The sequence below is a fragment of the Lytechinus pictus genome, chromosome 10, assembly GCF_037042905.1.
Source record: "Lytechinus pictus isolate F3 Inbred chromosome 10, Lp3.0, whole genome shotgun sequence".
In the NCBI taxonomy this organism is placed as follows: domain Eukaryota; kingdom Metazoa; phylum Echinodermata; class Echinoidea; order Temnopleuroida; family Toxopneustidae; genus Lytechinus; species Lytechinus pictus.
In genome coordinates, this window is record NC_087254.1 from 19,115,834 (window position 1) to 19,141,629 (window position 25,796).

Sequence of the window (25,796 nt, forward strand, 5' to 3'; positions counted from 1 at the left end):
GTCCTAAAAAGGACCATTTTAAACACTTGTAAAACGAACAAGATGCGTATACTGATGATAAACTGTAAAGGGGCATTTTAAAGACTGTTAGAATTCATAATGAGGATACATCTCAATAATCAAAATGCGAGCGGCAAGCGCACAGAGCAAGCTGATAAGTTTAGACAATCGGTCCTGAAAGGGGATTTTTTTTAATAGGAATTTTTGAAAGAATTCATTCACTACGGCCCTGAATAAAATCAATATAAGTCATATTTAAAAATTACAGTAAAAGCAGGGCCAAAAGGAAAACACATCAAGCATGTCAAGAATAAATCAAATGATAATAACACACCAGCCGTGTATCGATTAATATTACTATGTTTAACATAGATACGTCGTATAAAATAATACAAAAAATAAAGTATGCAATATGATGAAAGTCATGAAACTGATGATAGAACAATATCTTAACTCAAATAAGTGCTAATAATGGAATGCTTAAACTCAAACTTAAATTTGTTCAATGTAGGAGCACCACGTATTGTTAAAGCTATATCATTCCAGGTATCTGGACCAGTATGTCTTATTGACCTATGGGCTAAGGCAGTTAGCGGATTTGATAAATGTAAATTTGTTGAGGTTCTCGTAGGATAATTATGAATAAACGAATTCAAAAGGAACATATGATCAAATGTTAATGGTAATTGGCGACAGTGAAACTTAAACATAAACAAAGCAATTTGAAATTTATGTATATCATCAATTTTTAAAGTCTTGAAACGGTTAAAGAGGGGACCAGTATTTTCATAAAAACCAGCGTCGGCACACAAACGAATAGCTTTCTTTTGAAGTAAAAGGATATGGTGATTTTTTTATTTGAATGAGCCCCATACAATATTGCAATAAGTGATATGTGGAAGTAAAATAGAATTATAAATTGAGAGTAATGCTTGAGGAGGTAAATAGTGTTTAACTTTAAACATTATACCAGGGAAGTGTTATAACACTTCCCTGATTATACCTATACATCTTGATACAGACGTCAATATTTTAGATACATGGTCATCCCATGTTAAAAACTCATCTAGAATGACACCTAAAAATCTCACATTATATTTTTGTTCGATAGAAATCCCACTTATCTTTATTTCTTCTGTATAATGATCAGCTATTGTTTTGGAGTTCTTGAAATCAATATAATATGTTTTTTGCAAATTTAAAGACAATTTATTACTTTGGAACCATGTGGATATTTTGGGCAATTCATTATTCAACATTTCAAAAAGCATTCTTTTATTCGAGTTTGAAGAAATAACTGTTGTGTCATCAGCATAAAGAATATATTGTAATAAGGGTGAAGAATATACTATGTCATTTATATACAGAAGAAATAAAAGCGGGCCCAGAATTGAGCCTTGAGGCACACCACAATTAATATACTGTGAATTAGAACTTACTGAATTTATACATGTAAATTGTTGCCTATTTGAAATATAACTATTAAACCAATTAAGAGTAGTACCTCTAACACCAAAATATTTTAATTTGTAAAGCAATATAGTATGATCCAGGGTATCGAACGCTTTACTTAAGTCCATGAAAACACAAATTACATGTTCCTTTTTTGCTAAAAGAGAAGAAATTTTATCATAAAGATCAACAAGAGCTAGATCAGCAGAATGAAATTTGCGAAAACCATATTGGGATGGATTTAATAAATTATGTAATGACAAAAATGAAACTAATCTATTGTAAACAAGACGTTCAAGTATTTTTGAAAATGACGAAAGAATAGAGATAGGGCGATAATTCTCAATGAGTGTCCGATCGTCCTTTTTATAAATTGGAATGATTTTCGCAATTTTCATATGAAGTGGAAAAATTCCGGTTGACATTGAAATATTACATATGTGAACAAAAGGAGTTATAATGCTTAATATAATCTTTTTAAGGAGAAAATTACTAATCTCGTCATGTCCAAAAGAACGACTGTTTTTAAGATTGTTTACGATTTTCAATATTTCCTCAGAATTTGTTGGATTAAAAAACAATGTATGTTGACATGAATTGCGTAAATAATCTGCAAAATTAGTTGTGGTATGTGGTATTTTTAATGCTTGTTCCTGCCCAACATTAACAAAATAATCATTAAAACCGTTAACAATATCATCTAATGATTCATATACAAAATCACCATGTGAATATTTATGATTTAAATTAGCATCCTTTGCTTTCCCCAATAATTCGTTAATATTTTTCCAAGTAGCTGACATATCTCCTTTAGCATTTTCAAATTTTTGTGAATAATATGTTTTCTTTGCATTTTTGATGATACATGTTAAAAAATTTCTATATCTTTTATATTTACTAATATTTTCAGAGGAAGGATTCTTCAAACTAGTTTTATAAAGTTTGTTCCTTTTTCGAATTGACTTTACAATCCCAAAAGTAATCCATGGTTTTCTAGGAGTTTTTGATGACCTTTTTCGTCTAACTTTTGGAATTGTATGGTTTAAACAGCAATGCAGTTTATCAATAAATAATTTATATGCTATATCAACGTCATTACAGGATAAAACATCAACCCAAGATTCGGCTTCAAGTTCGGTTATAAAATTTTGCATATTCTCAGGAGACATCTTTCGAATATAAGTAATATTTGTAGCAGGCTTTTTACTTTGTCCAAGTGTAGTGATAATAAATATAGGAAGATGGTCAGAAACATCAGAATATAATATACCAGATGAAATATGTCGCTTGTCAGTGTTGGAAAAAATATTATCGATTAAAGTAGAACTTACAGCAGAAACACGTGTTGGTTTATCTATAAAAGGATATAATGCATACAAATTCAATACATTGAAAAATGTTTGGCTTTGTTTATTAATATTTAGAATATCAATATTGTAATCACCAGATAAATATATATCTTTATTTTCGGTTGTAAGTTTATGAAGAATAATATCTATATCAGAGAAGAAGGATTCAGTATTTAAGTGGGGTGGTCGATAAACAACACCTATAACAGAATTTTTGGAATTACAATTTTCAACTTCAACAAATAATGATTCAGCGCTATTACTCACAAATTGTAAGTCTTTCCTGATAAAAAAATTGATAAGATTCTTTTATATATATAGCAACACCACCACCTTTCATATTATTTCTATCAACATGAAGAAGTAAATAACCACTTATATTAAATAAATCTGGAGATTTGTCATTTAGCCATGTTTCAGTTACACATATAATACTATATTCATATTCAACAGAAGAAAGCAATTCTTGAAAAGTATCAAAATTCTTACATAGACTCCTTGAATTTACATGAAGAATACTGAAATGATTTTCTTGGTAAGTAATCTTATTTTTGAATTCATGGGGTAAATAATATTGGCAAGATGACGTTGCAATGACCTCATTTAGTTCCAAATCTATATTACTATCCATCATATAATAAACGTGTGAACAAAAAATACTTGTATATCATAATGATAGTAGGTTTTACGATAATAACGACTTTACTTGCATCTCTTGATAAATAAATATAGCGATGATATAATTTACAAATCGATACACGACTGGTACGAAGGTTTTGTGAACTTTCTTGCTGATTCACATTCATATTAATAAAGTAGAAATTATGGAAAATAGATTCAAGACTGACAATCAAATCAAGTGTAAAAAGAGCATGACATGCTAAAAATATGGCACAGCGATGTGCAAGAAGACAATTACCAAAATATAAGTACAATACAAAACAAATCGTTTTGGTTGAATATACTTTGATAGACTTGCTCGACCTCAGAAAAACGGAAGAGTAAATAAACACTCCATTTAAAAGTATTTGTTTTCAAAGTGTACATGTACTAGGAGAAGACGATCCTTTTATTCACAAAGTGGCAAATGCTATTGATAATTCTCTGCACACAGTTGGTGTATTCCTGGACCTTTCCAAGGCCTTTGACACGATTAATCATGATATTTTGCTTTACAAGTTATCACATTATGGTGTGCGTGGAAAGGCCTTGGAATGGTTCACGAGTTACCTAACTAACAGAAAACAATTTGTTTCAATAGAAGACCATAAATCTCAAATGAAAACTATTTCTTGCGGTGTACCGCAAGGATCACTCCTAGGCCCACTGCTTTTCTTGTTGTATATTAATGATTTTAATAATTCATCAAATGACCTATCATTTATTCTTTTCGCGGATGACTCGAACCTTTTTTTGTCACACCGTAACCCTAATTTACTACTTACCATTTTGAATAGGGAATTGCGGTCTGTTCAGACATGGATTCAAGCAAATAAGTTGTCACTCAATGTAAACAAAACAAATTTTATGCTTTTCAGTAACTCTGTGAATTCTTTGCCGGACCATGTAATTATAAACAATGTTAATTTGCAACAAGTTAATTCCACCAAATTTCTTGGTCTTTACATTGATCATGAATTATCATGGAAATGTCAAATTGATTATATATGTAAGTTATCTTCTCGTAACACTGGCATTTTGAATAAACTTAAATATTTTTTTCCTGATCACATTTTAAAAACATTATATTCTACACTTGTTTTATCCCATATGAATTATGGAATATTGGCCTGGGGTAATTGCAATACAACCTTAATTAATAAAATATTCACGATACAAAAACGAGCAATTAGGGTGGTCAATCAAGTTGGTTTTTATTCCCATACAAACCCATTATTTTTCCAAAATAAAGTACTCAAAATTTCTGATATATATGCATTTAAAGTTGGTATATTTATGTTTCAGCTTTCAAGAGGTGAATTGCCTGATACATTTGTTTCTATGTTTCAAAGGAACAATCTAATCCACACATATCCCACCCGGCTAAGTGACTCCTATCACCTTCCGCGTACTCGCACTCTCCTTGCTCAAAGAACTATCGCATTTGAAGGGCCCAGGTTTTGGAACGATCTTCCCGATGATATAGTACATAGTGCCTCACTTAATATATTCAAACGTAAATTGAAAGCGATGCTTATCAATTCTTATAATTTCCCTTTGTAAACTTTTATATTCATGCACTTTGTTAATACGCTCTGGCCGAGTAATGAGTAATAAATAATTGTCATAGAGTGGCGGACTCTTTTTTATTTATTTTATTTTATTTTTTTTTGTATTCTTTACACAATCGTCACATTTTTGGCATTACTTTGTTATAATCAATTTACTTACCTGTCCTCTCCTCATTAAGACCGATTTTTTTTCTGGATCCTGCAGACTTAACAAGCTTTGCTTTTTTATGCAGGTTCCCTCATATTTCACTCTTTTAAATTGTCTTTAATTCAAAATCGCTATTTTGTCTAATTTGAATTAATTGTTATGCCTTGTCTGATTTGTATTCTCATAAGTTTTCTGATATTGTTTCATAATTTTGTTTGTACTTGTGAAATATGTGAAATAAAATAAAATAAAAAAAAATCAAAATCAAAATAGTTACTTGTATATATATTTTTAACATATGTGCAACATAGGGGCGTCCTTTTCAAGCCTTGTGCTTATGACTGTTCCCTCCCATGCAATGATTGTTTATTGTTATTTTACCATGAGATATTGTCAATATATTTTCTGTTGTATGATTTATTTTTGCATGGAAATAAAGAATCAAAGAATCAAATGAGGAGGATAGGCAAACCGAATAGTGCGAGTCCGCAGCCTGCGCAACCTGAATTTTTTTTTTATTGTTATTCAGAAATGAAAATGAAACTTTTATTCTGAGCATTGAGCATTTTTTTGTTGTAAATCACGAATAGGATTTATAAATCAAACAAAATAATGAAAATTCGATGCCGTTCTCCTTTCGCCCCACCGTCTTATCTTGTCTTTAGACCTTTTCCTCATAGTGGCAGTACTTTCTCTTTCCTACTTTTGGCCATCTATACCAATTTGTAATCAGTACCTCTTCAGAAGTTTTCTATCACCTTTCGGGCGCTATACTATTTGGGGCCACTTTCTAGGCCTGCTATCGATCAAGGAACAAAATTCTAAATTTGTTACTGATCAAATTACATAAATTACACAATTTCCTTTGAAATATGACGATGTTTCTTTTATAGAAAGTGATATGTAATTAGTCAACCTCACGAAATAAAATCCATCAATTTTTAGAAAATGGCATTTTGGGGGATTTTAGGACCTGGTCGCAAAATGACGTTCCAAATTTCAAACTAAATTCATAACTTTTGATGGTTTTTCATTTTATTTCCAATGAATAAACATATCGTCATTTGAAATGTGGAAATCCGCATCTTAAACTTGGAGCTTAAATATTGTGGGAGGCATCGATACGAAAGGGCAAAGAAAACCAGACTACGGCACAATAAAATATATTTATCTTTTATTGCGCAAATTGATTAGGAAAAATTCAAATGAAAAGGTATAATCATAATAATGAGGAAAGAGCAATTCTTTTTCCTTCAATATTTTTCTTTAATTTTGCTGCTTTTATTTATCAGGGTGAGCTTTCCCTTTAAATGTTGAAGAATGGTAATGGCAACGATGTCTATGGTAATTTAAAGGGCGTACGTCTGTCAGGAAAGAAATTTAGTATTTCAGTTAAGTTCAGACATGTGTTTAAAATATTTACTTGGTCCAGCTTATGGTAGGCCTATAGACAATTGTATATGTACATATGTTTTGAATGTTTCAAAAGCAAGCGTTGGAAACGTTTGATACCCCCCCCCCCAGTACAAGATCAGGTGGATGCCATATTTTGTTCAAGTGTTAAAAATATTTCGTACTAGCTAAGCATCTTCATACAGGTGTCATAAATAGTTAATACTGTGCTTTAGCTTTAAAGAATGTACAGATGCACAGGAAGTCTTTTGTTATTAAGAATGTGTTGCTTTATGCACTCATCTGCTATTGAAATTCTTTGAATTACGTTATAGAAGTTGTACAGTTATTCCTAGTACCGGTAGGGTATATTAGGAGGTTAGTTTCAGTAATTCAGGGAGAACCACCTAAGCTAGAATAGACTACAGATGTTCGTATAGGCAGTCTAAGTTAAAACTGAGGGACTACGTCGGTGACGAGATAACGACCCCAGCTGCCACCGGTTCTCCACCGACATGATTCGACACAATTCATGTCATCATTGGGGGCTCGATCTCGTCCACTAATTCGTTAAAGCCACATCTCTCTGATCTGGGGGCTACTCATCGAGGGGCAACAGTCTGCGGAGGCCGAGGCCGAGTGGAAGAGACATCGCTAGCTGCGGAGGCCAGGAACTGGACCGACCACCAGGGCCGAGTGGGGCATGTCAGGCCAGATGAGATGATGGGGGCTAGAGTCAACGATTACCGTTAAGTTAAGTTGTATTTTGTTTTATCCATGTACATTTTCATGTACAAATTATTGTAAAACCATCAAAAGAGAACATCAGAAAGATTGAAGAGATATGATTAAATCTTTTACAAACTTACAAATTCTCAGTTTTATGTATTCCTTATTTGGCATCAAGCAGCAGTAGGTAAATAATTTTAAAAAAGTCACTTCCCACGTGACAACGTCCCCCCCCCCCTCACAAGTTTTAAGACCAGGAAAAAAAGAGAAAAGGAAAGAGAAAAGAGAGAAGGGTGAAATACATCATTTTCTGAATATTATGTCAAAATTATCACAAAATTGGTCATAAAGAATTGTGATAAAAATGTTAATATTTGCTCGCTCGCTCACATTTAAAAAAATAAATTTTGTCCGATACTCCATACCTAGCCTTTACACTTTTGGCTCATTACGCCACTGATGTACATGAAAATCAACGACATAAGCATACCTCGTATCAGGGTCCCATTTCATAAAGACTTGTTATAATAACAAGTGCACAATCCCAATTACAATTTTACAATCTGCCAATCATGCAGATGGAGGGATCTCAATAATTTTAACTGTTATTGCAAATTTATTAAGTCGTCTGTGATCAAGCGTTTCATCATGGACCTTTTATATATCTCCATGGAGCTACAGCTTCATGACATTTTAGTGTTATCAGCTTTGCAGCAGCCTCTGATGTTGGTTGCTAGGACGCCACCACTCTCTCTCTCTCTCTCTCTCTGCCGAGAGGCTTTAATAGGAAAATAGTAAGAGGAAAATAGACCCGATTATTGCATGGTGTCGAAGAAACAGTGTAATGAACCAAGTATTCTTTACAAGGATAAGAAGGACTGAAGAGGACTTGGACCGAAGGGGGAAGAGGAGATAGAAGAGGTATTGTTTGGGTATAGAGCTATAATAATCATGACAAAGGTCTCATGGATTGAGGGACAATGAGACACCCTCATGAGCTAAATCTGGCCACGGGTAAAGGGTAGTCTTAATTGAGGGCAGCATTTTTCTTTATTTGGTTGGTTTGTAATTTCACTCCCTCAGAAATAAATCCGACCAAGAAAAAAAGGAAGAAATAGGAATAAAGTGGATAGATCATGCATATTATTTCTGAGTATTGTGTCAAACTCGGAAATAACACAAGTTTTCGCTCGCTCGCAACTTTTTCTTTCAACTCCCTCAACAATTTTGCCTCACTTATGTCACTATCCCAAAGTATGCCCGTTTTCTTTACAAAATTATTTCTACAAGAGATCCAGAAATCTATTGGCACTCGTGGAAAATGGTCCAATGGTGATGTCGGATGCCTACAGCTTCCCCAGTTTTAGGAAAACACTTCTACACATTATACACTTGATCATTCTATCAGCTCTTACACGCCTGTTAAACGAATTGTTTTTTCCCCAAAAATTACAATCATAATTAGAAGAATAAGAAGGCCCCTATATATAACAAGTCAATTTATCATATGTTTGTTAATAAATGTTGTCTCCCCATGTGTCACCCCTGTTTCGCACTCCCGGGATCGATGTCGCTTTCAAAAGTTACATTAATTTTAGTCTGCATAACTATCACGGTGACAGTTCATCAGTAATCTTCGACAGGGGTGGATCCAGGATTTTCCAAAGGGGGGGGGGGCAAATTTTTCGGAGGAAAATTTTGACAAGCCAAAAAAGAAAAAAAAAGTTTTCAACCACAAATAAAGAGGATTTTTCGTACCCGAAAAAAATTTGACAAGCAAAAAAAAAAAAAAAAAAAGGTCTTCAATTTCAATTTTTACAATGCAAATTTTAATTTTGTTTCTCAAAAGGGGGGGCACGTACCCCCCCTTGCCCCCCCCCCCTGGATCCGCGCCTGATCCTCGACATCTATATACAGTCCAAGTAAATTTAAGGGGAGTGATTGTGGTTTATGGTATGAAATAACAAACATTATTTTGTAATGATTGTAATTTTGCCGGGTAATTTTGGCAAAAGTACGAACGTCATGCAGTCAAGCAGATATAACGGACTGGTGCGCTTTTGTCATCGACCTAACTGTTTATGTGATTCCTATTGTAATCATACCAAAAAGGTCTATCAGCTCCTTCGGGAAGCGACGATGGCACTCGTATCAGTGCACCCAAGGGCCATGGCGGAGAGAGTGATTCTTGTAAATAGTTCAGTTATTGTGAATGTTTCATGATTTTATCCGAGTATGATTACTTTATTAAACGTAGAGCTCTTCTGATTTATACACGGGTTTATACACCTCCGTGTTCCAGTGATCAGTATCTTCAGCGAAACTTGTGCAGACAAAACCAGGAACGGAGAGAGAGAGATGATCTCCCAACGAGCGTTCATTTTCGCATTCCTCGAAGGATCATTCAATTAGTGTGTCGCTAAGGAAAATTAGCTGGTATTGAAAAGGGGGCAATCGATGTTTGTTTACTAGTGTAGGCCTGTATACTGATATTTTCATCTGGTTTTCAAAATAGCGAAGAAAAACGTGGTCAAGGTGAATGACACAAATACCATTGGCTAGATTCCAGAGCTGTAAGTATTTTGATTAGCATGTTTTCACAATTTCTTCAACTTTATCATAATCATGAATTTACGATACACAGTTCATATTTCAAATAGCATGTTCATGGGAAGTCACTGTGAAATATGCTCTTAAGCGTTTTTATTTTTCCAGGGTTAACATTAGAATAAAAAAAAACGTTATTTCATCCAACTTAGTTTTTTGTTTTTAGCCCGCTGCACACCACGATCCGACTAAGATGCGATTTTCGAACAAATAGTAAAAGTTACAAAAAGTGAAATTATTCTGCTTTGTTATATTTAGCCTTTATAGGAGTAACGTTCTCATCAGCTTCAAATCTCAGCCGATGACGCCGATCGATCTCATTACGATTTGGAATTGAATTCGCTTTTATTCTATACAGCAGTACAGGAAGGTTCCAAAATCCAATAGACTTGAATTTCAGTTTCAGTATTCATTCCACTTATATGGTTAAATTATACAGGTTACAATTTTCATATCAAATGCTATTAAAATTTCTTTGAAAATTTGATTCCAATGGATCGTGTACTGTGCATCACACATTGATGCATTTTTTACGTAACTGCATTATATTGAATAGATCATTCTAATAAACTTTCCGATGCTCATTTGCATACCTACCGAGGCTTAGGCCTCCAACGTGACTAAATTGAAATTATGTGCTTCAGCAAAATTATGAGGAGACATCATAGTATTGAAAAGAAATGCTAAGTACATTGATTCTTAGAACCCGAACGAATCAAGGAACAATGACTAGTCTCCAATATACGTTAATGTACCGCTCTCAGCAACCTAATATTTGTATAAATGAAAGATAAAATCGTCATTTCAATTGATAGAGATAATTTTGTTAGCATGGCGAGCAATTACAGATGGACCAAAGATAATGTCTGGTAATAACTTTGGTCGCTTTGTATGTTTTCATGTTAAATTTGAAGATAATATCACACACCTTTGCTCTATCAAACAAACTTTGTTTCCCTTGGCATAGCATGTGGTAATGATCAAGTCTTCTGCAAAGTATACACTGTGAAAACACCGGAGTTAATTCAACACCGAGTTAGCTATCTACAGTATAAAGATATAGCACCGGGGAAGTTTTTAAACATAAGCAATTTAGAATCAAGCCAATTGGTGTTGTGTCAACACACCCCTGGTGCTTCCCTTTGTAGATGACGGACTGGTGTTAAATTCGCACCGAATTTTAGCGGTGTATGTAAAGCAAACGCATCAATAGAAACGGATGAACGAAAGGGAATATTATTGTTGAAAATAAACATAATTTTCTTCTTGTTTAGTTGTTATCATTATCATTACTAGTGTTGTTATTAAGTATTATTGTTATCATTGTTTGATGATGATGATAATGATGATGATGATGATAATAATGGTGGTGGTGATGATGATGGTGGTGGTGGTGGTGGTGATGATGGTGGTAGTGACGGTGGTGGTGGCGGTGGTGGTGATGATGACAGTAGTAGAAAGTAGTAGTAGTAGTTGTAGTAGTAGTAGTCGTAGTCGTAGTAGTAGTAGTAGTTGTAGTAGTAGTAGACTAACATTGTCATACATAATTATCAGCATTGTTAATTTATTATCATCCTAAATCATCATAATTATAACGTTAGGTAATAGAGTTTTTTTTATACCTCAGTCACATTTGATCTACGGCGGCCGTACGGCGAGTATACATATAGGTGGTTTGAAGAAAAATTGATATAAAGGATGTTTTCGACTCGCCGTACGGCCGCCATAGGGGAAATGAGACTGTAGCATTTAACTCTGTTATTTTTATATTTTAAAAGTCCTGTCATTTCACCATTGGCAAAACAAAAAACTTGTAGCAGGGATTATAATGAATTTCAGTCATGATGAAAATTGTTGACAAAACTGCATACTATTTTGTTGAACCTAAGTTTACTGGTGGTTGATGTCACACCTGTTAACGGTTGTGATTAAAATGATGATCAATATCATTTTTGCGTAAAGCTTAAGCAATTGACACTTATTCTACGCATTTTGTTGGAACGGATAATGCGAATCCTTTCAAAGAATTATTACGTGAAAAACACGTAACAACACATCGTTAAAGGGAAAGGGTTCTGTTCCTATGTCATTCATCTATGTGTAGTTGAATATTTTTTTGTTCGTTTGCTTGCTTACTTTTGATGTTTGAAACTTTGGAAAAGACAAAAAGGATGATAGACCATTCGATATGTATTCAATCAATCGATATTTTCCTTCAAGATATTAACATAAAGCGCGATATATATCCCATGAACATATTATACACATACTTTATTTGCTACATAACAGACTCGTGCAGTCTTAACAACTCATGGTTTACTTAAGTTCTTAAAGTGTCTCCGCCTTTTTTGTCATTTCTAAACGTGTAAGAGATGGGCAATGCTAAGCTCCTTAAAGCCACCTCACTGACATGACTGATCAAACAGAACGCGAGAAAGCACAAAGAGAATATACACGAAATGAACTGTTCTACATACCACTCACCCCACCCCTCGAATGCGTTTATATTTTTATTTTCTCCTTAAAAGATAATAAATCCCTTTCCGAGTAATACATCGAATTATATCATATTGATATTCTTTTCATTGCAGTTTGAGGAACGAATTGTATATCTTGCGTAGCAAAGGATTTGCTTTGAAGAAAGGGAATGAATAAGCCGATTCGTTAAATAGGAAACACTTCAACAGAAATCAAATTAAACGATTACATTTTTCTCATATTACTCGATTTGGATTGGTCTCGATCCAAATGGAGTAAAAGTTAATTGTCTAGATATTAACTTCACATATGGTCAAATCATATTTCGAAACTGTTTTGTCAGTAAATTTTATAGCATCAGTCAAGCAAATTATATTCCAATGAACTTAATTGGCTTGATAACAATAGTCAGAAAATGACTTAAATAGTGACAAGGGTCTATACGTGGTATAAAAACTGACTTATAGCATTTTGACCAAGTGAATGGACTTTTATTTTGTATTTTGTTGAAGACTGTTAATTTTTGAGGTGGCATTCATGGGAGAGAACCATTATTCTGCATGTATTATTATTTTTATTATTATTCTGTTTTTGTTGGAAACCCACACAGTAAAAACGCTGTTTAAAATTTTATACAACGCTGTTTACTATATGAACCTTACAGTATTTGTTTAACCGTTTATACAATCATGTTTAATTTATTGAAGATGAGATATTGAAAATAAAACTTTGTTGTTTAAACCGTTTAAACAATTACTGTAAGGTTCATATAGTAAACAGCGTTGTATAATTTTTTTTACTGTGCACGAGAAGATACATCCCAATTATATATTTTTTTTATACATATATTATGTTTTTTATGTTTGAAGCGAAAATTTTAAATCACATGCAGACACAGAATTTATATAACTGGAACAAATAACGTTGGAGGTATGGCAATACAATGTACCGCTTCACTTATTTGAATAATTGATCGTTCTGCCAATGATAGGTCTTTTTTCACCCTGTGAGAGCACGTTTTTGACAATGCAAGGCGGCGTTTTAATGCATTTCAAAATTACAGCCGAAGTGTAAAGCGATAACACGTTCCTGCTTTACACTAAAGTATGAAAACCAAAACTAACAAACAGTTTCCTAAAAAATCGTGTTTGCATTTGAAGAGGTGAAATTCCTTCTAAAAACACATAGTAATTTTCTTGAAACATAACATGTAAAAATATGAAACTAAATAATGGTACATTGATGGCTAACACGATCAGGTTTTGGAGACGTATCTTGCATGAAAGTATCCATTATTCTTATCAATCTGAAAAATGAATAAAAAGTTAGTTAAATGATATCCTCAACCTACCAGCAAATTTGAAGCAGATATAAACAGAAAACTGACTAATGCATGTTGTATTTTAGGTACTAAGGTGATAAGACAAGGTCATTAAAAAATATATAGAATAAATAAATAAAAATACAAATTCCTAAATATAATGAGTGTGTTTATTGGAATCTTGAAACTGTAACAACGTGAGTAGGGAACGAATTCTATTGTTTTGTCTTTTCTCACTCTTTTTCTTTTACAGCTCGCAATAACGACTATCATCGTGATCATCATCTACGAAGTATATGAGAATGGAATTAAAATGTCATGATCTTCTTGTTTAATGCATGGGACATGATAGAAAAGAGCTTTTTGGATAAATGAGCTTTTTGGATAAATGGATAATGAATATGAGAAGCAGTTGCTATGGTAACGGCGTTTGAAATGGCGCCTTGACTTTCCCGCCGTGTGAATAAACGTCACCTTATCGTCTGCTCTGGTGTTTGTTGTGAAACATTAAAACTATAAAAGGATAGAGGAAGGGTGCCGAGTGATTTGATGATTGGAATATGAGCCGAATCTCCGTGGTAGAGCAGACAACAAGTGAGGCTTCTTAGCAACTGATGAGAATCGAATGATAAAGCATTCAAATCACGTCTAAGATGGATACAGAGTAAGTATATTTTTCATTCAATATCCCCCATTCCAATGTCATTTTGAAATTAACATGGATTCGAATTGATTGTTTTATACGCTTGTTTTTTTTTCTCTAATGACAATCTGATCATCCGAATGAGTATTTACAAAATATGATCTAAGATGTGATTTTTTTTCACACTCCACCATCTATAATCGACTCCCTGAAAACAACCTAATTATCAAGAGTCTTCATAACTATCTATTTCAAATTCTTAAACAAATCTTCATATTGTAACTAATTGATTTTAGTAGACATTGCGTAGGATATGAGATTAATAAGTTTGTTTGGAAATTCTAACCTCTTACAGAATCATCAGCGACATAAATTTTTTAAACTTTAGTTTCCTTTTTTTCCTAACTTGTTTTTGTAACAAAAATATTTTTCCCCTGGTAAACAAACACTCTTGAGCTGCAGGAAGCGATACACTAAACTTGTTTATCAAACTTTTGATTAGATCTTTCCTTGTCGTTGACATTATAAGCTCCTCTTTAGAATGTTGTTATGCAAACTGAAAACATAGAACTGCGATGTTTATTCCAAGACCTAAAAGAGATGCTCACCATCACTTTCTTTCACCTCGGTATCTCCTGGGGCATCACTTTGTAGAATCTCTCTCGTGTTTTCAATCAAAGGGGTGTTTTAAAGACATACACGAGCTTCATGAAATAACCAAGTAGGCATTGTTGCTAAGTTACGGGTGATTCTGGAAAGAGCAAAATAATAATGGCAAACGAATAAAGTGAAAGTTTAGTGATATGGATGCATTTTACGAGATATAAACAAAATTGATTTAACTGAGCATTTTATTTTAGTTGGTAGCAATCTGCTTTATAGTGGTGATACGATGACTACAGGATACGGAATGATAACGAAATTGGTAATGCAAATACTTCAACAAAGTTGCATATCAGATAGCTGCACATTTTCTCTTGCTTGTGTTTAAATAACATGATATGTCCCATTATAGCTTGTATTGATAAAAGGATAAACGATAAAGAAAGAAGATAGATTGATGGATATTAGCCTAATGTACAGTAGTCATTATTTTTCTTTACCTGATAAAAACAAACTGTATTTCTTTACACTGAAGACACATTCGTTGACTTGTAACAAGTGCTAGTTGCCAAGGCCTATTGCAATTTTAAACACCAAAACACACATGAAAGACATTTCGACCATTTATGTTGCAGTACTTTTTACCTCAAACAAGTCTTGAGAACTATGTCAACTTCAAAATCGTGATTAGATTTATGCTTTAGTTATTGTCTCTGGATTTGATCTTGTTCAGTGATAGTGTCTGATTTTGCCCCAGTTGTCAATTATTTCTCTTTATATTTCAAATTCGAGTTGTCTTGCTTTGTCTTGGTCTACGTGCATTTTTTTTTCTTTCGAGGTAGAGTCATTGTTTCTGAACTCTCTCTCTATCTCTCTTTGTTTAATACCTTGGTCACATTTGTTCTACGGCGGCCGTACGGCGAGTCGAAAACAGCCGTTTTAACATTTGTTTGTACCAGCTACATATAAGTGGTTTTAGTAAAAATGAATAAAACGGCTGTTTTCGACTCGCCGTACGGCCGCCGTAGAGCAAATGTGACCATGGTATAACCAAGAAGACTTATAAATTGGTTGCACCATGGATCCTACTCCATGGTTACATTCATCCCACAAGCCACGATCGCACTAATCGATTGTATCTCATTGGAAACAACTTGATAGACATGATAGGTTTGGATTCTGTTCCTTCGGTGTGACTTATATTTGGTTTTTCTCAACTTTCTATCTCACCGATCTTTTTTTAATGATTAAATATTTGATTAAGAACGTAACAACGTTATTATAATCAGGGGCCGCAGAAGCGGGGGGGGGGCCCACTTTATTAAAAAACGTAAAAATGACCATATGATTGTGATTTTTTGCATGGTCGCCCCCCCCCCCTCCCTCCACTTTGAAAACCGTTACGCGGCCCCTGTTATTCGACACAAAATTACAAATAAATCAAGAGAATTACGGCCATATATAGTAATGATCATATCTACAGTGCATAAAGAGTACAGACAGAGAATGTTCCAATCTGTCTAACCGGTAAAGTTTGCACTATAATCGGTGATGGATTGATACTGGACGCCACTTTTGCTTTGATATCCAACAACCGTGTTTTGAGTTGATGACCTTGAACCACTTAATTGTTATGAAATAGTATATCCACTGCATTAAATATAAATGGGTTCTTTTCTTAAACGGAAATTATCCTTGCATCGGCTAAAATGGCCTAGGAACTGGTCATCAATATGGATTTCCCCAGTTTTATGAGTTAAATTAATCATTAGGCGACGATTAGAATGTCCAGTTTCTCGAGTGATATCTCTGTTGTGATATTGGTTTAAAAAAATAAAAAATTGACACTCTTCAGGCAGCGAGTGGAAAGTGCAAATCGCTATATTTTTGGTTTTATAAGTTTTTATTGTCTTCTCTCAAATCAAATGTACAATAACAATAAAAGTCTCATAGGCAAATCATATAATAATCGAAACAAGTATTATCACAGAATTATACATTTGTACAAACGATCATCGAGTAAGAAAAGTCTGAATGTTAATGATAATGATGAACATGTAACTTGCCACTAATACAGATTAAAATTCATAAGAATCTTAAATGATATGAGAGAAAAGCAAGATGGAATATATATATACATATACATGTCTTTATTTCTTTTCTTTCTTTTTCTTGCACATCTAACTTTACCTAAACACCTCCCAAAATTCCCAATATCTTAAGTGAAGGGGGTATTCATTTCTATTTAATACCAATTTTCTCTCTTAAAATTCGTCTTCTTACAATTTACGATAGCCCTGCCACCACTCCCTGTCAACACAAGTGCATCTAATTTTGTCTGAAGGAGAGCGTAATGGACATTCTACTTTGATCGATGAACAGGCTTAGTCCTATACAACATCGTTGGATTAAACTAAACTAAACTTTAATTTTGTTTAAATTTATATCCTTTTTTCCCCTACCACTGAAAATCACTATATAACTTGTACAACATCGATTACATTTGAGAGAGGAAATAATATCATACAAAAAAGGGAGGCTGATTTCAGCTTGAAACTAAGTATGCATTGTCTTTTAATCGATATTATTCATGAATATATTTTATCCAACATCCCCTTTTCTACAACATCCAAAAAAACTTGGTTCAATTTACCTACAACCACAATGACAAATAGATTGAATTACACTGCATCCTATGGCATCGCTGGTAAAATGATCAACTATGATTATAATCGTAAATCAGAATTCGGAGAAAAAAAATGTGCTCGAAAAAGATGTTAATTCCTGAAGTCAATCAAATAGCTAGGCCTTTAATTTATATCGCTAATTATCGAACATATAGAACTATATGCCACCATAGTTCCTCTTTGTGTATTCATGATTAATATTGCAGTCAATACTCATCAGAAATTAATCAACAGTCAGACATCAATTGCAAAAGCGGCATCATATATATGCATAATCATCCGAATGGTCCTGTTTTTAATAAGAAATCTATCTTTGTCCATCGGCGATCGCTCCTATACATAATCATGCTAATGACACACAAAACACATTTTTTCAAAATAAATTGGTTTCGGCAAAACACAATCTGCTTAAATCTAGAAAGCTTATTTCATTCTCGAAATTGGACGATTAAATTACTCTTCAGATCAATTTTGCCGTCGCTGCTTTCGGATCCAGATTTAAGCTGTATTTTTTTCCAAGGTCGTTAATGTAAAAGAAAATTGCACTGATATAGATTAAATCATTAAAGCGACTGGGCGCCACAAAAGTGATGTGATATGTGACAGAAGACAATATACTCGATAATAAAATGTGCCCTTATCTCGCCAAGTTAGAAGAGTGTACCATTTTGTGGTGCATATTTTCTTGCACATTGGAGTTTGTCGTTAAAAGTTTTGTAGGTGATTTTCGCTGACTAATTTTGTCAACATTCAATCAGATGCAATGATATGCAGTGAAAATCACTGACTAGCAATGCGCCCCGCATATGCTTTACGTCAGTTAGCATTTTACGGGAGCTGGGGCCCGCTGCAGAAAGAGTTGCAATCAAACGCATCTTTAAAAATCATGCGTAACTTCTTTTTCAACCAATCAACAGCGCGCATTTTGGACTTGCGATTGATTTTTTGATTTGCGTTTAAACGCAACTCTTTCTGCAACGGGCCCCTGGGTATACAACGGACCCAACTTGAAAGAGAAAACCAGTAAAATTCCAACATCACAGTTGATCGGATTTTGGGACAAAAATAACCGTGGAGGATCGCGTATCATTAGTAACCAGAGAAAACCAGAACAAGGACGGCCATTCTTAAACTAAGAATAGAACCAGTTGATAATCAGTTTAAACTCTCAGATTATACCAAGGGAGATGTGGGCTGGTCAGTATCAGTCGTTTGTATGGTCAAACAAGGACGGAAGGTTCTTTGGATGACTATGAATAGGCAACACAAAATCTATCTCTTATAAGTATGAGGCCTTATCTATTGTTAAAAATGAGCACAGTTGAGGGAAATAACACAATTTTGATTGGCGCATATCTATTTTCACGAGAGTGCCGTTAAAATATAAAACAGCAATAGCAACAATACCCTCTCCCCATCTAACTTTTTTAGGGAACATAATTGTCACACAATGGACACATTGCCTGCATGTGAATTCTCGACTGAATTTTAATTGTAGTTCTTAGCTAAATACCCCTTAACTCGTGAAATTTGAATTGGAAGAAGTGTAATCATATAGGCCTACTTTTGTGCATGATTGGCATGGTTGCCATGGATACTTGATTCATATCTTCCGTAGATATCGAGTTATACTGGAGATATTTAATTTGAAGATCAATAATAATACTTGGTGTCTTATTGAGCCATACATCATAGACGCTCATGGTGCTAGCGCAGCAACAAATCTACAGAATTTGATTAAAAAATAACTATTTCTTTAAAGATAGGCCCATGTAACTCGTGATTCATTGAAGTCTCAAACTTATTTTCACATCATTTCCTCGTTCAACTCTTTTTCAAAACGTCTGAGTAGGACTAGATATTTCTCTTGATTTTCCTTTCAGATCAATTTTATTTCAATTTTCAACCACTACATATAATACTGTGTATACTAAAAAAACATCGAACATTTCCTTTGTTTTATCAAAATTGTATTTATTCATCTTTGACAGTCGAAGTGATAGCTGCCACTTAAAGGTATTGTTTAACTTTGTGAGCAGCCGATTAAAAAAATTCTCAAACCAAGATGAAACATGTGTACAAGTGCATGTATTAGAACTAATAAACCCTGAAAACAACCATTATTGAGAATGAAAAGCTAAAACTACAAGGCAAACCCCAATTTTGTAAATAGGCGTCTTATAGACGCCTAAATAGTACACATAAGTGTATGGGATGAAAGTAAGATGGTGTTTTCGGTCACTTTATATTTCAATTTTTGAAGTATTTTCGAACGCAATTTTTTCTGGGCTTCATTTTTGTAACATATCACAGACACAGGTGACAAGTGTGACCTTCTAGCTCAGATTTTTTTTAAGTCAAACCAATGTTAACCAATCACTTTAATATCATATTTATAACAAAACCGACCGATTGTAAATTGAATTTATAAGCTTTGATTAGTCTAGAGTCGGTCCCGTGTGTGTGTGACTTTGGCATAGCAAACATCAATCATACAGCTCACTCTACTACTCTATTCTTTTGAATATTTTTTTTCCCATCTGACTGATGGCTATGTATGTTCATCAGTGTCGAATATTAATTGCTTTATACCCTATTGCAATGATCAGGCTGGTGTTTTATCATTTGAATTGTCGTTTAGCCTCCTTTTCACATCGCATTCACTTCAAGCATAGTATATTGCAGTAGATATGTATTGATCGTCGAAAACATCATATGTGAATTATGTAGTAGTCATACTCACCAAACCCATTCAGGTCCATCAAAACTTATAAATTAGTTTTTTAAAATATATACCAGTTCTGCATTGTGGATGCTAAAAAATCAACTCATATGTCGGTCATTGGTCAATATTCATGACATTTATAAAATCATCTACCCCCTTGAAAAAAAATTCCCTTTGCGCCTCGCGCTGGCACTCTTGATTTTCATTATTTTTACAAAGACCACAGAGGTCCTAGATTACTTGATTAATGGTCAATATGACTAATTTAGTCTTGCTGGATTGCGGGACTTTCGTTTAAATATAATTTGAATATTTCAATGAATGCCACTTGATTATTAAACTTTCGGGAATTTTGGAATTTGGTTTCGGAACAATTGTTTTATAGGTGTAGAAACATTTCCCCTCTTCCACCTATCATCCCCGTAAATCAGCGAGCATTTTGATTTTGAATAAATTGTAAAATTATCCAATTGTATGAGGGCATACCCTTCAAAATCGTGGTGACATTCGCTATTCACATACGAATTGGTCATCACAACTGAAAAGTGTGTACAACGCCGTAAGACCAGTAAATGCCCTAAGAAGCTCATATAGCACAAATTGCCTCGTCGAGTGCACAACAAATATTGTCTAAAGTCGGCATTTCAATGCATTACCAAGCGAGTTTTAGTGACATAAAGCCCCTTGTCTTCCACTTCTCACTATCTCATACAATGTATACCATGCAAATAAAGCAGGGTGAAACCAACCAAATCAAAATGGCGGCGTGTCCAAGGCGCCGTGGCTTGTGAAGACGGGTGATATGTTTACCATATAGAGTAAGAGTGTTTGCTTATGTACCACTTGATGTCATGCAGACGGACATCTTGAAGGCAATTGGCACTCTCATCTTGAATTCAAAACTCGAAGAGAATGGACCTAATGGTACTCTGTGACTGTGTGACATCTCTTGGCAACAGAGCGTCCTTTGCCGGCATTGTCATTGGTCGAGAAATGATACTTGATCGTTAGGTCTTCTGTTTCACCATTAAGTCGAAATGTCCGCAAGAGAAAGAAATGTTAAAACATAGATCTTTTATCTCAATTTGTTGATTAATCAATCCATTATAAGAAGGTAGCAACTTTGTTTTTAATCGCATTGCGCAAAAATGGCGGTCTTAAGCAAAACATAATTATGCCCGGTTTTCAACGTTGTCATGGTTAAAATAATCGTCAAATTTTCAGTCAAAACAAATTTTGAATTCATCCAAACATAGTTACATCAATATATCCATATAAAACGCTAAATAATTGTCTATTATTGTCTAATCAAATCATTCGAAATTTCTTCTAGATGTAGTGCCAAACAATACGCATATACCAATTAGTGCCTTAATCATACTTATTTATAGTTATTCAAGGGGATAGCTTCCGCAGCTTGTGTAGAATACATAGACCAGAGCTGAACGTTTAATAGGGGGATAGGGCCCCAATGAATTTTTTTTTTGCTGTTTGATCTACCTTTTTATAGGTGAATTAAATAAATAAATGATAATATGTTGTTCTCCAATTATAGTTCAGTAGGTGGAAAGGATCCCATTTGATCATATTAGTTAGCAATGGTCGTTGGCAATACAGCAATCTTTTTGGAGTAGTAATTTTTCAGTACCAAGTTTCTTCGCGTTCTACTACGAGTACGAAGAGACGAGGGTTAATTAAACTATGGTCGTTGATTGGCGATCATAGTCAATGAGTGAAAATTAATAACATCCGGTGAAGACAATGTATACTTGCCTGATCCGGGCATTAAAGGGCTGCTCCAGGCAGAAAATAATAATACCTGAAAACTAGAGTTAAATTTAATGTACAGTGGGAATGGGGTTGGGTGTAGGTAATACCTCCATTGTATTAGTACATGTAATATGTCAATCTGTATCATTTTCGTTTCATTAGGCAATCTTCATGATTATGCATCGCCCTTCTTCGTGTTCTTTTTATAATATTTCTTCTTTTTCTATTTAGGGAGGGTAACGGGGTGATCCTTTTCGAGGATCAGCTCAATTTAGAGCACCTCAAGCAGCTCATGTCGGAGTTTGCCGTCCACCAGCCGACCGATGAGATGCCTGATGATGGTACCTATTCCCCTGGTCGTATTATCAGAAGAGAGGCGGGAAATGTGACTCTCGGAGAGTTTAAAAACATGGTCAGAAGTCTGCTTAAATCGTCTGATTGGGACGCTCACCTTGAAGCACTCTTTGCAAAGGTATGAAGTATCAATATTGCTTTCTCTTTTTGTTTAGGAGCATTTGTGGGTTTTTTTCTACTGATTATCCATAAACTTTTTCTTTCTTGTTTCTTTTCTTTGCATGGAATTGTTTTCACCCTAAACACTTCCTTTCAGCTGCACTTCCGATGATTTATTTTTATTCAGATAGCCTTTTTTCTCTCACTTTCTTACATTTATTCTTCGTTGATGTCTTTACTCTTGTTTCTCCACAATATCTTCCACCTCCCTGTTACCATGGTTACGGCACATTTGGGTAAATTACCAAATCATATGTGCCGTAAAACTCCTCCCTCTTCTCTTGTTAAATCTTAATTTTGGCAGATCTCGTAACACTAACTGAATATTGTGAGGTTCTATTCTTCAAAATAGAGATTCTTAATGTAAATATTTATAGTTATCTGTCGAGGCACTTATTCAAACATCTATCAATATTACAGATGTCTGTCAAAGATTAGTTGGCTTAATTTGACTTTGAACCTTTCGTTATTGAATAGTCAATGAAATACCAATTACTTTATATCTCAGAAAAGATCACCATCGGCTAGGAAAATAATAGGAAAGAAAATGCTTACTATTTGCGAAATACTGTTCAGTTGTCTCCTAAATGTCACGGTTATTTGTCTGCTCTTTAATTTCGGCTATGAATAAAACATTAACAGTGAATTTTCTGTTTGTACTATTGTTAACCATCGGCAAAGATGCACGTTTTGCACACGTCGCCATAGGAACGGTCTTTACATAGGAACCGAGCGTTCGATGGTAATGAAATTCGATTCATGCTCAAAAACCGCGCAAAATTAGAAATGGCATATATGCTTTTGTCACATTACTCTCAATATTTAATTTGGGATCATTGTTCATGCATTTGATGGATTTTGGTACATTAAAAAAAAAACGATATCCATGGGATGTGATTGCAAAACCAGCATCAATGATTGGGTGAAAAGTATAAACGAGCTCGCCAATAAAATTCTGATAAAGCCATATTTTTTCTAATTGTCATTTGAAATGAATTGAAATGGTTTATTAAATATATTCATCGCAGCCAAAGGCTGAAATGCGAATTATAAATTAGCACACATTTTCGACGCCCTTATATGCTTATAGTGTTGTACTGTAAATTCTTAACTTATCCTATGTTCTCTTCACTGAAAACGATGGTGATGTGTAGATATATATTTTTTTCTTAACGAATTGATCTTTTCGTACTTAACTTCTTAGTAATAAAACACGCACCAATGCTCTGTAGCCTTTGGTCCCATCTCAAATAGCAAATGGCCTTCACCCCAAAATATAGAACTGATATGAGGAAAAGCAATATAAAGGATCGTTCGGGAGCGATCGATACATTCAATATACATTTTATATGCACTCTATCTCATTGGAAAGGAGATAGGATGGGCATCTTATGAAATCAGACACTATTAATAATAGTATTGTGTTTAATTAGGTCACCATTAATTTTTTTTCTCTCTCCCTTTCTCGTTCTCACTCTCTGTCTGTATGTATGTTCCCCTCTCTTCTCCTCTCTATCCCCTCTCCTTTATTTCTTCTTTCTATTTTGCCCCCCCCCCCCATTCTTTCCTTTCCTCCCTCCCTTTCTCTTTCTTTCCACATCTCTCTCTCTCTTTCACGCATATCCTCGATTTTACTCTTACACTCTTAACTTGTCTCATTTTATTTCAGTTCGTATCCCTATAATGTGCTATCTAAGTGTCACTGATATCGGCGCTACTTTTGTGGAGGAAGGGGCTATCAAATTGCTTGTTTTTTACTCCCCCCCCCAAAAAAAAAAAGTAAAATAAAAGAGATATATGATTTGCAGATATCATGCAAGATCTGTATTTCCAGGTCTAATCAAACATTATAACGTCCACACTCTGTCGAAATTAAAGCTTTGATTCATCCATGTCACCACTTGAATAATTTGTATTTTTGTCACCTATTACTTTTCACCAATGTTCTTTTTTTATATTTCTCCCAATTTAGGTTGACACATCAGCCGATGGTATGGTCGATTGGAACGAATTTGTGACGTACATGCTGCTCCACTACAGGGAGAATGATAACATGAAACTGAGGAAGAATGTGGTATTTAACAAGGAGCCTAAAATACGACATATCGCCCAAAATAAGGTAAGGGTGATGAGGAGCCACCCTCGTCTTCCCACAGTCAGCATTAGGAGGAGACGTAGACCTGTCGCACAAATTAAGCACGTGGTTCTACCAGGGCATTAAATAACATAGACGGTGATATTTTTTCACTGGCAATTTTGCAAGGAATTCAGTTGCTTCTGGTCAGTAAAAAAAAATCACTGACTACAAATGTACTTGTTTCATAACTCAAATCCAAAAATGCAATTCTGACAGCATGGTTACAATCTAACACGCCAATAAATTTCAAATTATAATCATATTTCATTTGTTTTCATCGTATAAAATTGAATTAAAGAGGTAATATTGGTATTCTTTCATGATGCTTTTCAAACAAACGAATCGCCAATCATAATCCTAGTTCTGTTCAACAACATTTTATAATGTTTGAAAGCGCAGTCATTAATATTAATTTTACTCGAAAATATAACTGGTTTATCCCTTCAAGATCAACATTTCATATATATTTATATATATATATATGTATATATACATATATATATATATATATATGTGTGTGAAGTTATACATGTACTACAGCTTTGGCAACTCTTTTATATTTGAATATTGTGTGAAAGAAATGGATGAAGAGAACAATGGTAGGCTTAGCTTAAATCAAGGTTCCCCAGAGCTATTTACCCTTTTTGGAAAAATTGGTGATGCCGAAAAAATGTCTCTGCCGGGAATCGAACCCGGGCCCCCAGCTTTGAACGCCGGTGCCTTAACCACTAGACCACAGAGACGGGTTAGTGGCTAGGGCGACGCCGATCCAATTGACCGTTAGATAGACAGATTTTCGACACCATACCAATTATAATTTCCTTTGTCGGGTGAAGGTGGGTTTTTTAACAAATATATATATATATATATATATAATATTCTGGTACTTAAACAAAGCGGACCTCCTAAATCTAGTTTTAAATGGGCGAATATTATTTGGGGGAAAATCAACAGATGATTAAGTAACAAGGAAAAATCTTTAAATTATGACCACTTTCATCCCTCTATACT

The 25,796-nt window shown here is 34.3% G+C and overlaps 1 protein-coding gene across 2 annotated transcripts in view; it reads left to right on the forward strand.

The window, feature by feature from the left end:
* Positions 1-9,382: 9,382 nt before the first annotated feature.
* Positions 9,383-25,796, forward strand: part of LOC129270286 (WD repeat-containing protein on Y chromosome-like) — a 33,387-nt gene continuing 16,973 nt past the window's right edge. The window contains exons 1-4 of one of the 2 annotated variants that reach the window (XM_064105491.1): positions 9,383-9,874; positions 13,961-14,371; positions 22,367-22,607; positions 24,621-24,767. In XM_064105491.1, the coding sequence (XP_063961561.1) occupies positions 14,361-14,371; positions 22,367-22,607; positions 24,621-24,767 (399 nt within the window). In that variant the 5' untranslated portion in view covers positions 9,383-9,874; positions 13,961-14,360. The remainder of the gene's footprint in view (positions 9,875-13,960; positions 14,372-22,366; positions 22,608-24,620; positions 24,768-25,796) is intronic. The other variant, XM_064105492.1, reaches the window with a different exon arrangement.